Here is a 16,706-nt window from a genome sequence, read left to right as displayed (position 1 = left end):
TGAGTTGACTGAGTCATTGATTACATCACTATGAGTTTGTCAAAACTCAGAACTATACGTTAAAATGGGTGAATTTTACTGAAAGTATACCATTATATATAACATATATATAATTTGCATGATATATAATTTGCAGATTCACTCAAGACTGTATTTTAGCCTGGATCTTTTTTATAAGGGTCTTCAGTTTCCTGGAACAAGGACAAGTAATTGAATGTTTAGGTTAACCACTGGAAGGCAAGAATCAACTCAAATCTACTTTAAGACAACAAAAATCTCTAAATAAAACAGATAATTTCACTAAACACATGCAGTCTGTCCACACTTCTCACAGCTGTGAATTTAACTCTAAGGGGTCATATTCCTGGCCACCTATTTATCACCCTCATTACCCCTTGGACAGTTCAGGACTCACTGCTGACATCTAGGGGCACAGAGAAGAACCTCAAGGCTGTTTGAGAAAAGAACATTATTTTTCCCATCTAAGATGCCAGTGCTTATAATACAGATGCTAAATTTTGTAACACTAAAAGATGCAGAGCTAATCAGAAACTTCCATGTTTCAAAGCAAGAAATAAGGATAACAAAAATCTCACAGAAAGGAGCAGTGAAGAAATCTGTATGGCTCATTCTGGGCACTGTATTGAGGGAGGAAAACTAATTTACTCTCAAAATTTCAACTGTAACTCAGGACTCATGCAGATTTATAATATGATTATATAATAATAGTCCCTCAAAACCTCAAGCAGTAAATATAATGTTTAGTTGGTAGCGCTGAGACCACTAGTATTGTCACTCTGGGGAAAAAAATCAACTTCAATGCAAGCTAACAGGGACAGTACTATGCCCTTCACTGTAAGATGGGCTCCAATTTCAGAGACATAAAAATGTTGAAAAAATTGTTTTAGAATCAATGAGTATGGTACTCCTGTTTGACAGTAGTTCTAATGTCAATGAAAAAGATATTCATAAGGCCTGTGTTTACTACAGGGAAATTTTTCCAGCGAGAGAAAAACTGGTTTCCTTTAAAATTTTTATAGGAACTTATGTACATATTTAAATAATATCTTTCAAAAGCCCATCTAAATTTAAAAAGGAAGGCACATTATCATGGAACACTTAATTCCTTTTTTTTTTTTAAGTTTTATTTATTTATTCATGAGAGACAGAGAGAAAGAGAGAGAGAGAGAGGCAGAGACTTAGGCAGAGAGAGAAGCAGGCTCCATGCAAGGGAGCCTGATATGGGCCTTGATCCCGGGACTCCAGGAACATGTCCTGGGCCAAAGGCAGAGGCTTAACCATTGAGCCACCCAGGCGTCCCAGGAACACTTAATTCTTTGTATAATCTTTTACCACTATCAGAATTGGCTATCTAGTCTTGAGTAAGTAGGTGATGTACTGGAGACCTCAGTTTCTAGTTAGGTCACTAAGAAACTGCGATTTTGGCAAGTCTTTTTAACCTCTGTAGGTTTCTTTCTATCTTTTTTTTTTTTTTTTTTAAAGATTTTATTTATTTATTCATGAAAGACACGGGGGGAGGGACAGAGACACAGGCAGAGGGAGAAGCAGGCTCTGTGCCAGGAACCTGATGTGGGACTTGATCCTGCGACTCCAGGATCACATCCTGAGCCAAAGGCAGGCGCTAAACCGCTGAGCCACCCAGGGATCCCCCCTCTGTAGGTTTCAGTGTCTCCTAATTTCAAAATGAGCCAGTTTTATTAGATGATCTCTGAGATCTTAATTATTTTTTTTTTTGAGATCTTAATTATTAAATAAACCATAAACATGATCAATCTCGTTGCTTAATTCCTATGCAAGATGAGGCTTTGCTTTACGATGTCATTTACATCCAGGGAGGGGTGGAGAAGAGTCTAGAAATCAGAGTACAAGTTCTCTTTGATAGTTCTTAATACCTATCAAGACTTGATTCCAGGGGGATCCCTGGGTGGCTCAGCGGTTTGGCGCCTGCCTTTGGCCCAGGGTGCGATCCTGGAGTCCCGGGATCGAGTCCCACGTCGGGCTCCCAGCATGGAGCCTGCTTCTCCCTCCTCCTGTATCTCTGCCTCTCTTTCTCTCTATGTCTATCATAAATAAATAAATCTTAAAAAAAAAAAAAAAGACTTGACTCCACTATAATTTCAGTACTTTAAGAAGACCCTGAGATAGAAAAAACAAACATTTCTTTTCTTCTTTTTTTAGTAACAGGGAAAATCTAATTACAAGTGACACATAAGGATGTAACAGAACAGCAGGCTCAGGAATGTAATCTTCCCATTAAGAATTCATCAGATTGGGATCCCTGGGTGGTGCAGCAGTTTAGTGCCTGCCTTTGGCCCAGGGCGTGATCCTGGAGACCCAGAATCGAGTCCCACGTGGGGCTCCCGGTGCATGGAGCCTGCTTCTCCCTCTGCCTGTGTCTCTGCCTCTCTCTCTCTCTCTGTGTGTGTGTGTAACTAAAAGAAAGAAAAGAAAGAAAATAAAGAAAAGAAAGAAAGAAAGAAAGAAAGAATTCATCAGATTTGCGACAATGTATTCTTTTGTCCACTTTCCTGCACACTTTCTAAACTAGATGAATTTGGTGTGATAAAAAATTAGAAAACAGTATAAAAAGTAATGAAGAACAAGTAAGGTGTGCTAGCTCTAACCTAACATTATGTGCAGCTAAGTATTTCACCTTTGTATCATTGCTCATTCCCTGGCTGGCTCCCTTGGTAAGCTCATCTCCAGGTCCATGACTTCACCACGGACTCTTAAACTTCCATTTCGAATCCAGTCCTTTCTCTTATAATCTGAACTCAGACACCAATTGTCACTTGGCACTTGTACCTGAATGTCTAAGAGACATCTCAAATCTAACTCGTTGAAAACTGAACTACTGATTATACTCCCCAAACCTGCTCTATCCTCAGCTTCTCCACTCGGGTTGATAACAACTCTGTCATTTTGGTAGCTTGGGACAAAAATCATAGAGTCAGTCTTGACTCTTTTTCTTAGTCCCACATCAGGAAACCCTATTGGCTATATCCTTCAAATATATCCCAATTCCAACAGCTTTCTTCACTTCTTCACTCTTGTCAGAGTAATTGTCTTCCTACCATTAGGTGCTGCAACAGCTAATGTAACCGGTGTCCCTGATTCTCCCCTTGCTCTTCTGCAGTCTCTTTTTAATAGATTCTTAAAAAACAAAAGCTATCATTTCATTTCTCAGCTCAAATCCATGGAGGTTTCCAATTTCAATCAGGATAAGAGCCAAAGTACTCATCATAGCTTGTAAGGCCCTTCACACTTTGCCCCCTCCCATCCTCCTTCACTTCTCTCACCCTTGGTCACTCTGGTTTAGCCACACTGTCCTCTTTACATACAGTCATACTTTCACATCGGACCCTTTGTGCTGTCTGGAATGTTGTTCTTCCATATATTCCACTTCCTTCCATTCAGTACACTCTCTGACCTCCTTCAAATCTGTTCAAAATGTCACCTTCTAAATGAAGCCTGTGCTATCCTACTGAAAACTGGAGGAGTGATGGCAGCATAAGATGTTCCTCCTTTTTGTCCCCCTTTGAAGTTATAGTAGATTAGAAATCCATTTACAAACAGAAGGGCCTTTGTAGGAATTGTGGGATTCAGCACCATATGCCAGGGGACCTAGGAATTGTCTCGACCACTTGTGCATCTGGTAGTAGGTAGATAGACTTCAGCATGGGCTGCAGAACCAGTGCACTTGTCCCAACCACTTTCGCCATGGTGGGGACAAAAGTTGGAGAGTGCTGTCCTAGGCAAAATCCCATACAAGACATACGTTACAAAAGTCCAGGCTTTCTGTGGACACAATGAAGCAAAAAAAGAAAGTATGGTCACAGTAGAGACCATAAGTGGAATTTTCCAAGTGCCACCCCCCCTCCCCTCCCCCATGGGAACACTCCATGGGAGTGAATTATCCAGCAGTGCGACTTCTACAACAAGGGAAAAGGAGAGCAGTAAGCGAGTACCCGGCTACCCCACTAATGCAGGACACAGCAGGAGAAACTTGTTTCTCTCCAGTAGCACCCAGAGCACTGAAGCAGGACCTCCAAACTGGGGAAGGGAGAAGAGCAGAAAAGAGATAGGTAAGAACATCAAAGGGCATTAAAGGTATATAATTCCTGGAGACTGCACTCAGGACTTCAGCAAACAGTCTGCCCATGAGCCTCTGGGAATACTTTGCCCAAAGATATGCCCACGTTGTCTATAGGCACCCCAATGTCCTGAGTGCTAAACCCACATCTCTTCTCACTCCCAAGCGCAGTGGTGAGAGCAAGTCCGTAAATGGACTGTTATCAGAAAAACAGCAGGATGTGTGGGCAAGGCTGAAACCACAAATTAGAGTAACACCTTCTAGAAAATCTAAAAGGTAGAGAAAATCCAAATATAACAGCACCAACAAATAATATACCCCATCTGAAGACAACTAGTAAAGATTTAGGAAAGGGTCTGCTACTTTAAACACAAAAGCAGAAATGTAAAACTACAAGGAACATGAAAAAAAAAATGTGATCACTAGAAGAACAGTAATTCTCCAAGCAAGAGCACAGATTTTTGCAATCTAGTTGATGAAGGATTCAAAGCAATTCTTTTTTTTTTTTTTCTTTAAGATTTTCTTTCTTGTTTTGACAGAGAGAGAGAGCACAAGCAGGGAGAGTGGCAGGGAGAGGGAGAGGCAGGCTCCCCACTGAGCAGGGAGCCTGATACGGGGCTCAATCCCAGGACCCTGGGATCATGACCTGAGCCGAAGGTAGACGCTTAACCAACTAGCCATCCAGGAGCCCCTCAAAGTAGTTCTTTTGAATAAACTCAGTGATCTACAAGAAAACTCAGGAAACAATACATAAACAAAATGAGACCCTTAACAAAGAGAAGAAATAATAAAAAAGAACAAAACCGAAATTCTGGAACTTAAGATTTCAATGACTAAATGAAAAAACAATGCAGGGCAGCCCAGATGGCTCAGCAGTTTAGCGCTGCCTTCAGCCCAAGGCGTGATTCTGGAGATCCGGGATCGAGTCCCATGTCGGGCTCCCTGCGTGGAGCCTGCTTCTCCCTCTGCCTATGTCTCTGCCTCTCTCTCTCTCTCTGTGCCTCTCATGAATAAATAAATAAAATCTTAAAAAAAATAAATAAATGAAAAAAACAATGCAATAGAGAGCATGTACAGCAGAGTAAAACAAAGAAAAGACAGAATATGTAATCTAGAAATTCTAAATTATCCAATTAGAATAGAACAAAGGAAAAAGAATAAGAGTGAAGAAAGCCTATTGGAACTATGGGATTCCATCAAAGAACAAATATAATAATCCAAGCACCAGATAAAAGAGGGAGAAGGGGGCAGAAAGTTTATTTAAAGAAATAATAGCTGAGAACTTCTCAAACCTGGGGAGATGCTTGGATACCACGTTCATGAAGCTAATGGGTCATCCTATTACCTCAATGCAAAAGACCTTCTCTGACACATGGTGTAATGAAACAGTCAAAAATCAAAGATAAAGAGAGAATCCTAAAAGAACCCAGAAAAAAAGATTGTAAACTATAAAGGAACTCCATGAGGCTATTAGTGATTTCCCAGCAGAAACCCTACGGGCCAAGAGAGAGTGGATGACATACTCAAAGTACTGAAAGAAAAAAACTGCTACCCAAGAATGCTCTCATCTGACAAAGTTCTCCTTCAGATGCAAAGGAGAAATAAAGACTTTCTTGGACTAACAATTCACTGGTGAATTCTGAGGGAGTTTGTCACCCCCAGACTAACTTTTAAGAAATGCTGAAAGGAGTTCTAGCTGAAATGAAAAGATGTTAATAGTGGTCCAAAAACATGAAAGTATACGACACACTGGGTAAAGGCAAATATACAGTCAGACATAGAAAATCCTAATTCTGTAAAAGGATGATGTGTTAACCTCTTAACTGTAGTAGAAAGGTTAAAGAAGAACATTAAAATTAATTATAGCTACTATAATTTATCAATGAGCACACAATTTAAAAAGAGGTAAATAATGACATCAAGCATATTAAAGAGGGAAGAGTAAAGGGTAAAGCTTTTACACAACTGAAGTTGTTATCAGCTTAAAATGGATGGCTTTATGTTTTATGTAAACTTCATGGTACCAAGAGGCAAAAACAGATTCACAAAAGTTAAAGAAAGGGGAAACAGACCGACACCATGAAAAATCATGAATCTATAAAGGCCGGTAGAAAGAGAGGCAAAGGGATGCCTGGGTGGATCAGGGGTTAAGCGTCTTCCTTCACCTCAGGGAATAATCACAGGATCTGGGATCGAGTCACGCATCAGGCTCCCTTTGAGGAGCCTGCTTCTCCCTCTGCCTATGTCTCTGTCTCTCATGAATAAATCAATTAAAAAAAAAGAATAAGAAGAAACAGAGGGAAAAAGAATCAGTGGAGACACAAAATCACCAGAAAGCCATTAAGAAGACTGCATTAGTAAGCCCTTATATATCAAGAATAACTCTAAATATAAATGAATTGATTCACCAACCAAAAGGAACACAGACTAGATAAAGAAATGAGACCCAATTCTATACTGCCTAGAGAAGGCAAACTTCTGCTTTAAGGACACACATTGGTTCAAAGTGAAGAGCTGGAAAAAGACATTCAGTGCAAGTAGAAACCAAAAGAGAGTGAAGGCTGCTATGCTTATATCGGATGAAATAGACTTTAAAAGCCAAAAATGGTAATAAGAGACAAAGTAGGTCATAATATAATAATAAAGGGGTCAATATGTAAAGAGGATATAACAACTGTAAATACATTACCCAACATAAGAGTACCTAAATATATTAACAAATATTAACAGATTTGAAGGAAGAAAAAGATGACAATACAATAACAGCAAGGGACTTCAATACCCCCACTTTCATCAATGGATATCATCCAGACAGAACATCAACAGGGAAATGGACGTGAATCACTGATTAAACCAAATAGACATAACGGACATTTACAGATCAATCCATCCCATAGCAGCAAATACATGCTCTTCTCAAGTGCACACAAAACATTCTCCAACGTAGACCATATGACAGTACACATACCACGTCTAATGGTAAGTAATAATATCAAGTATATTTTCAGTCATAACGGTATGCAACTAGAAATCAATCAAAGGAAAGCTGGAAAATCTACAAATGTGTGTAATTTAAAAAAAAAAATTTAAAAAGATTTTATTTATTCATGAGAGACAGAAGAGAGAGAGAGAGGCAGAGACACAGGCAGAAGGAGAAGCAGGCTCCATGCAGGGAGCCTGACATGGGACTCGATCCCAGGTCTACAGGATCACACCTGGGCTGAAGGCGGCGCCAAACCACCGAGCCACCCGGGCTGCCCCAAATGTGTGTAAATTAAACAACATACTCCTGACAACCAAAAGGGTCCAAAAAGAAATCAAAAGGGAAACCCCCCCAAAAATTGAAACAAATGAAAATGGAAATATACCATACCAAAACTTATGGGATGCTGCAAAAGCAGTTCTAAGAGGGACTTTATAGTTGTAAATGCATATATTAAGAAAATAGAAACATCTCAAATAAACAACCTAACTTTACACCTCAAGGAACTGGAAATAGAACTATAAGCCCAAGTCCAAAATTAGCAAAAGGAAAGAAATAAAAATCAGAGCAGAAATAAATAAAATAGAGACCAGAAAAACAATAAGGAAAAAAACCAGTGAAACTAAGAGCTGGTTTCAAACAGATAAAATCAGCAAATCTTCAGCTACACAAACCATGAAAGAAGAAGACAAAATCCAAAGTCAGAAATGAAAAAGGAGACATTACAATTGATACTACAGAAATACATGGGATCATAAGAGACTAGTATGAACAATTATATACCAACAAATTAGATAACCTTTAAGAAATGGATAAATTCTCAGAAACATACAACCTACCAAGACTGAATCATGAAGAGAAAATCTGAAAAGAACAGTGAGTAAGGAGACTGAATCAGTAATCAAAAACCTCTCAACATAGAAAACCACAGGATAAGCTGGTTTCACTAATGAATTCTACCAAACATTTAAAGAATTAATGCCAATCCTTCTCAAACACTTCTAAAAATTTGAAGGGACAGAACACTTTAAAATTCATTTTATGAAGCCAGCGTTATCCTGATACCAAAGCCAACAAGGACAAACAAGAAAACTATAGACCAATACTCTTGATGAATACAGATGAAAAAGTTCTCAAAAAATATTAGCAAACTGAATTCAACACACAAAGTATTATACACCATGACCAAGCAGGATTTCTCCCTGGGATGAAAGGATAGTTCAATACATATAAATCAATAAATGTGATACATCATATTAACAGAATGAAAGATAAAAATCAAATGATCATCTCAATAAATGCAGAAACACATTTGACAAAACACAACATATTTTCATGATAAAAACTCTCAACAGACTGGGTACAGATATGACATAACTCTGTATGATCAAGGCCATATATGGAAAATCCATAGCTCACATCATACTCAACATAAAAAACTGAAAGCTTTTCCGCTAGGATCAGGAACAAGATAAGGGTGTCCACCCTACCATGCTTACTCAGCGTAATAATGGAAGGCCTAGTTAGACCAGTTAGGCAAGATAAAGAAATGAAAGGCATCTGAATCAGGAAGGAAGAGGTAAAATTGTCATATTTGCAGATGATCTGATCTTATATATAGAAAATCCTAAATATAGACTCAACCAAAAAAACTGTACAGTGTAAACATAAATTTTATGTGCCCTGGAAAACTAAAAAATTCATTTCATTGTGATGTTCACTTTATTATGATAATCACTTTACTTTACTCCAGTGGTCTGGAACTAAACCTGTAATATCTGAGATGTATCTGTGTTATGAAAACTACAAAACCTTGATGAAAGAAACGAAAGACACAAACAGATGGAAAGATATTTCACTCGTTGATTGGAAGAATTAATATTCCAGTAACTGTCTGTTAAAATGTCCATACTACCTTAAAGTCATCTGTAGAGTCAAGGCAATTCCCATCAATATCCCAAAGGCATTTTTAGAGAAATAGATAAAACAATCCTAAAATTTGTATGGAACCATAAGACTCCAAATAGCCAAAGCAATCATGAGAAAGAACAAAGCCTAAGGCATCACACTTCCTGCTTTCAAACTATACCATGAAGCTGCTGTAATTAAAATAGTATAGTACTGGCAAATAAACCAATGGAACAGAACAGTCCAGGAATAAATCTCCGCATATATAGTCAACTAATATTTGACAAGGAAGCCAAGAACACTCAAATGGTGTTAGAAAAACTGGATAACCAGATGCAGAAAAATGAAATTAGATCTCTATCTTCCATCACTCACCAAAATTAATTAAAAATGGATTAAAGGCTTAAACTTAAGACCTGATACAATAAACATCTAGAAGAAAACACTGATATTGGTGTAGGCCATGATTTTTTTAAACATGACACTAAAGTCCAAGAAACAAAAGCAAAAATCAGTAAGTGGAACTATATCAAATTAAAAAACCTCTGCAGAGCAAAATAAAAGATCAACAAAATAGAAAGGAAACGTGTAACATGGAAGAAGATATTTGCAAATCCTATGTCAGATAAGGGGTTAATATCTAATATACATAAAGAACTCATAAAACTCAATAACAAAACCCCAAAAATCTGATTAAAAAATGATTATATCAGATATATATATATATATATAAAGACAGATGTTATCTGAGCAACAAAACAGGTATTTTCCCAAAGACATAGCCAACTGGTATACAAAAAGATGCTTGACAATTTTATTTGTCAGGGAAATGCAAATCAAAACCACAGTGAGATATCACTTCACAACTGTTAGAATGGCTATCACTAAGAAGAGAAGAGATAACAAGTGTCGATGAGATGCAGAAATATGGAAATCCTGTACACTGTTGGTGGTAATGTAAATTGGTTCAAAACGGTATGGAGGTTCCTCAAAAATTAAAAATAGAACAAAATAATCTGGCAGTCCTACTTCTGGGTATTTACCCAAAGAAAATGAAAATAGGCTATCAAAGAGATATTCACTCCCATTTTTACTGTAGCATTATTCACAATAGCCAAATATAGAAACAACCTAAGTATCTTATCAACAAATAGATTAAAAAGACAGTGCGCATACCCACCCCCACACACACCCCATGGAATACTTATTCAGCCATGAGAAAAAAGGAAATCCTGCCATTTGCAACATGGATGGGCCTTGAGCGCATTGTGCTAAAGGAGGTAAGCCAGACAGAAAAAGACAAATCCTTTCTGCTATTGCTATATGGAATTTTAAAACGCCAAACTTGTAAAAATCAGAGCATAGAATGGTGGTTACCAAGGACTAGATGGTGGGGAAATTGGTGATACATAATTGAAGGGTACAAATGTAGAAGAAAAAGAAGTTCTAGACATCTAATGCAGAGCACAGTGATCATAGACAACACTGTATTATAAACTTCAAAGCTCCTAAGAAACTAGTATAGTTCCTACCAGAAAAGGGAAATGAGAATTAAGTGACATGATAGAGGTGTTAGCTAACCCTATAGTGGTAATCATATTGCAATATATAAATGTATCAAATCAACACACTGTCCATCTTAAATTTACAGTGTTATAATGTCAACTGTATATCTCAGACTTACACAATGTTAAATGTCAATTATATCACAATTAAAAAAAAAATTGGACCACACCTCCCACTGTACTCCTAATCCATTTATCCTTTTTTTATTTTTTTTTAATTTTTATTTATTTATGATAGTCACACACAGAGAGAGAGAGAGAGAGAGAGAGAGGCAGAGACAGAGGCAGAGGGAGAAGCAGGCTCCATGCACCGGGAGCCCGACGTGGGATTCGATCCCGGGTCTCCAGGATCGCGCCCTGGGCCAAAGGCAGGCGCCAAACCGCTGCGCCACCCAGGGATCCCTATCCTACTTTTTCTGTGCTCATCATCTAATCATCTGCTCATTACCATCCAGTATTCTATAAAATTTACTTATTATTCTTGCCTTCTCCCCTCTATTGCTATCTCCCAAGCTCCCCAGAAGTATCATAAGTGAAGGATCTTTGTTTTTCAGTGATAAATCCAAAGTGCCGGGCACTTAGTAGGCATTTAAGAAATATTTGTTTAAGTCCTTATTTCCACACAGATAGTAAACTATTTTCTAATTTAAATTTTCTTACATGCCTTAAATTCCAAAAGTAGTGCTTATTTTACTTGGAGATACAGTATCAAGATGTATGAAGAAACAGTTAATACAACAAACCTTCCCCCATTCTCTTCCTTTTCAGCTTATCTAGTTAACCTATCTGTACCTTACTCTGACTCTTATTAACTGTCCAAATATGTACGTCATTTTTACTTTTTATAAAAATGGCATCATATCCTACTCTACAATGTGCTTTTCTTACATATTAACACAAATATCATAGTAATCTGTCAACAGATATAGATTAATTCATTCTATTATCCACATCATAATATTCCATACTATTGCTAGATTACATTTTGTTCAATTCCCATTAACATATGTGGATATCAGAGTTTAACCTGAAATAGAATAAACAATGTCCAGGCTTCTATATCTAACTAAAAATAATCATTGATATTCATTAATGACCTTCAACCTCATGAGAAGAGATTATATTAAGCATAATAAAATATATGGGCTAAAAAGTTTTAATTTTAGTCACAGACTGAAACAATGTTTTCCTAGTTAATCTTCGGGTTATCTGAAAATTTAATCGATCAAAAGGTTCTAGACAATCATGGAAAAGTAATTTGTGTATGCTTACCTATGTCTGTTAGGCACTGCATTTTTATAAATCTTACTATAATCAAAATTTGACTATTATAACTAGAATATTAAAAATCTGCATTCTTTGATACAAAACATATACTACATATTTTATGGCCAATATACAAAACAGTCACGAAAGATGAATAGGTCTAAATTGCAGTCTTAATATTATGGTATTTTAAATTATAATTATAACTAACTAGATAATTATAGTTAATTAACAGGTAATTACAATAACAGATAATTATTAGAAGTCATATATAGAAAAACAAATTTTCATATAACCACATTCCTTATTACTCTTATTTTCTTGATTTTCAGGTTAAAAGAAACCCTTACTAAGGGGATTATTTGTGTGTGGGTTATTATATGGTTATACAAAACTTGGGCCTTTTAAAAACAATAATCACTCTTTTCTCTATTTCCTTCTAGCTAATTAATGTAAAGATGATATTGGTAAATACCCAAAAACTTAAGTGAGTTACAGAAAATTTCCATTCTCAAGGAAATAAGATCTGACCAGGAATTCTAAAGGTGACAAAGAGTTAAAATTGCTCTCCTGGACACAAAAAGACTCTTTTCATCTTTCACCAAAGGCTGCCATAGGCCTAAAACTGAAGTGAAGGGGAAATAAAGTTATCTCTTTCCCCAAGAGTTCATTTCATTTCTCCCATCCACTTCTTGAGCTGCTGGAGTCCACACCTTACTGCAGGGAACTAAGATGGAAACCAAGAGGAAGAAGTAAGAAAAGATAGCATAGACTTCAGCCACCTCTTTTTGAAGCTAAAACTAGGTGAGTTAACTAGATTTTGACAGGTTATAATAGATTTTTATTGTTTAATTCCATATCCTGACAAATTAGTTTTTAACTTGTCCTTTGACTAACATACACATTTAGTTTTTCTTTTGAAGATTTTTTTTTTTGAAGAATTTTCAGAAAAACTCTTCTCTTTGCATAAAGTTCATGTGTAGAAATAGGTCCCTGGGAAAGTCTAGTTCGGAAATGTCAAGCTAGTGGCCGTTAGCTTGTTTTGTTTGGTCTACACCATCTGTCTTTCTAAAATTGAGTTTATTTTCAATGTGTAAAAGCTGGAAGATATCATATAAAAATTCCTATTTCTGATTTTTCTTGGAATATGAGAATTACCAGGCATGGACTTACATTCCCACATGGTAACCACTGGCTAGAGCTGAGTGTGAGCTGATCGCTTTGGACAGGACACATGTTCTCCAGGTGACCCTCACTCCATGTGGCCTCCTTCGCTCATTTACATTTTCTATGTGGTTCCTATAACAATCTGTATTTGTAACTCTTGGTTTAGTCTTTGTCTTACAATAGCAACATGAAAAAAGTGAAAAGTCTGGCCTTTATAAGGGGTGAAGCTTGGGAGTTTAGAAACAACAAAACATTGCTTGAATTAGCAAAGAACGTTAAAAAGTTAAAAATAAAATCTGTAGGGCAGTTGTGAACTATTTTTAAACTGTTTCCATTTTCACTTCACTATTTTGCTATTTAACCAAACATGTCTCTACACATTGGCCATGCCCCAGAAGCTGGGTTGTTGAATTTAGGCATAAGTGTACCTCTATATTCAGGTGGTAACATATACGTCACACTATAGTTTAATAAGATACAAATCAGTGGGTAGGCCATAGAGCACCTAGACCCTCACCTCCGGTCCTGTCATTAACTGCATGAGAGGTGCAATCTCTGGAGTTGAGTGCTTTCTTCGTTTGTATAATGAGGGTACTGGACTGGATGAATACATGAGTCTCTCCCAGCACAGGCATTCTATTATTTGAGAACATCAGCACGTTTATAAAAGCTCTGAAAACATCTTTTAGGTAACAATAAAAAATAACTCAAGGAAAACTTATTTTAAGAAATATTTTCAAAAAGGGGTGTTTTCCAGGAGTACCACAAAAATAAAATCTTTATTACTGAAAGCAACATGCTAACTCATCAGTTCCTTGTTAATAGAATACTTTTAAATTTAAAAAAGTCAAAATTGGGATCCCTGGGTGGCGCAGCGGTTTGGCGCCTGCCTTTGGCCCAGGGCGCGATCCTGGAGACCTGGGATCGAATCCCACATCGGGCTCCCGGTGCATGGAGCCTGCTTCTCCCTCTGCCTGTGTCTCTGCCTCTCTCTCTCTCTCTGTGACTATCATAAATAAATAAAAAATAAAAATAAAAAAAAAATAAAAAAATTAAAAAGTCAAAATTATGTTCCCCCTTTTTTTCTCCAGAAGTTGCTAGCTAAGGACAACCTATGATGAAGTAGGATTTTTGAAAAGAGGAATGGAAAATCTAAATAATTTATATAATTTTAGCTGCTTTTTAAAAAAGTTGCTTTTTATTTGGTCATCTCTCTTCAAAGGAGCCAGTGAAAACTCTGGGAAGATGAAATTAGGTTCCATTCATTTACTTCCCTCTGATACTTGCTTTTTAGCTTTTTTGGGAGCTCATTTATTATTATTTTTTTGCATCCTATCTATTAAAGCTTAATGTGTGTATTCTCTCAAATCCAAAATTTATGAAGACCCAAATTTTTGGTCAGATAATTTTTTTAAATAACAAGTTTGCATACTATCTACAAAAATGATTGTAAAGTTAAATTTTAGAAGGTACTTTTGGTAGGTGGAACTCTAAAATAGCTCCCCAAATTTCCTGCCCTTATCTCTGAAATTGTAATTATGAGGAGATACCATGCCTGTGGTTATTTACATTACACCATAAAAGGGATTTTGCAAACGTAGCTGAGGTCATCAGTTAGTTGACTCAATTAACCAAAAAAGAGACTATCCAGATGGTCCTAACCCAATGGCATGATTGAGGCAGAATTTTCTCCACTGGTGCTGGCTCGAAGATGCTGACAAGCAATGTGGGCGCCCTAGGAAACTGAGAGAGGTCCCTGGCTAAGAGCCAGCAGTGAATTGGGTCCCCAGTTCTAAAAGCACAAGAAACTGAATTCTGAGTGAGTTGGGAAGTGGATTTTCCTACAGTCCAGTCGAGGACTCAGCCCTGCTGACAATTTAATTACAGCCTTATTATGATACTCTGAGCAAAGAGCCTACTGGACTTATGACTTATACTATGTGCTAAGTGGGTGTTGTTTTAAGCTATCATGTTTGTGGTAGTTTATTATGGAATAATAGAAATCTAACACGGTACTGAGGAATCACTTATTATTAAAAAGGAAAAAAGTCAACTAAATTTCTAACTGCTACATTTTTCAGAGTGCTTTGGTTCAAAGTTAAATTGTTAAGTTGTTTGATGTTGAGAAAAACAATGTGTATTTAAAAGAAGTGGTAATTCTTAGGAAATGAGGCAAACTGAAACCCAGAACAAACATGAAACATTCACATTGGATTTTAATTATAGCAAAATTAGATTATACATGAAAAAATCTAGATATTTCAATTTCAAACTTAAGGGAAACGTTTATAGTGGAAATACTTACCCTATTTTGAAAAAATGATGCATGAAAATGTGATGTTGTAGCAGATATTGATACTAAAGTAATAGTTTCTTCAGAACTAGGATTATGTAAGTAAACTTTTTCCATTTTTGGCATTCCAACTGGCCTGGAAAAGCAACAAAACAAAACAAAACAAAACAAAAAAAACACCAAAAAAAAAAGTCATAAGTACTTCAAAGATTATTTCGGGTTGTTAAAAAATTAAGTATCAAAACTATTAGACAAATACATATCTAAACATATAAAATTATTTATTAAATTGCTTTATATTTAAAGTTACACATGAAAATGCATTCAACAAATATATAGTGAGTGCTAATTTTATGTCACACATTGAGCCAGGGACTGGGATATGAGGAAGCAAATCTCTGCCTGAAAGAAGCTTCCAGTCTAGTGAGGAAGCAGGCAGGGAACAAAATAGTCAGATCCTTTCATTGCTCTCTGTAATACCACCCTGCTTTCCTACTAATTCTGAATCATGTCCTCTTCTCCCTCAAATTCCACTAATACATGTTTTTCAATTTAGGAGAAACTGAGTGGCAAAGTTATGTGAGCAGATCTGCCTTATGAGTTAGGGGCTATTATTGTTCTCACTTTATAGATGAGGACACTGAGGTGCAAAAAAGTTACTTCACTTCAAAAGTTACAGTCCAAAGTCATACTTGGAATCTAAATTTGAGTCCAGGCTATCTGGCTTTAGTCCATGTCCTAACCTATCATTCTAAACTGCCTCCTCTCAAAGGAACAACATAAAACACACACTCAGTGGTCTGATATCCAAAGACCAATTTTAATGTTCTCCTTGGCATCCACATTAGTTTGTCTTAAGAGTGAAATCTCTTCAGTTATGTAGTCCACTAAGTACATACACAGCTAATCTTAGTTGTACAGACCTCCTAACTCCTACAGTATCAGAGAATTCTACATATAAATTACATTTCTTCTTCACATTCTCTATTCATTTAATTGGCACTAGTCTTATTTCCTTAACAAGATTATCAGCACTTCTCTGACAAAGGTTACATTATATATGCACTGTGTAACCCCACATTATCGAGCACAGGCACTTGGTAAGAGTGTGCATAGGTAAGCTTGCTCCCCTCCACATCCCCCAGTGGAAATTAAGATCCTCCCTAACCCGGCATCACTCAACTTAAGCAAGTAACTAACTCCCTATGTTTTCACAACCTGGTTCAGGCTGGTTTCATATGCATGGCCCCCATGTCTTTACCAATCTCTTTGTTCTGTGTTTTCCTCTAACCTCTTTGCCGATCCAAATCCCCATTTTCTTTTTTTTTTTTTTCCTTTTTTTTTTTTATTGGTGTTCAATTTACTAACATACAGAATAACCCCCAGTGCCCGTCACCCATTCACTCCCAC

At 36.8% G+C, this 16,706-nt stretch overlaps 1 protein-coding gene across 1 annotated transcript in view; it reads right to left on the bottom strand.

Moving 5' to 3' along the window:
- TMEM131 (transmembrane protein 131) overlaps positions 1–16,706 on the bottom strand; it is a 228,288-nt gene that overhangs the window by 84,928 nt on the left and 126,654 nt on the right. The window contains exon 5 of the mRNA XM_077915121.1: positions 15,309–15,432. Within this exon, the coding sequence (XP_077771247.1) occupies positions 15,309–15,432 (124 nt within the window). The remainder of the gene's footprint in view (positions 1–15,308; positions 15,433–16,706) is intronic.

Source organism: Canis aureus, chromosome 11, assembly GCF_053574225.1.
Source record: "Canis aureus isolate CA01 chromosome 11, VMU_Caureus_v.1.0, whole genome shotgun sequence".
In the NCBI taxonomy this organism is placed as follows: Eukaryota; Metazoa; Chordata; class Mammalia; order Carnivora; family Canidae; genus Canis; species Canis aureus.
This window is presented reverse-complemented; position numbering and strand designations above follow the sequence as displayed.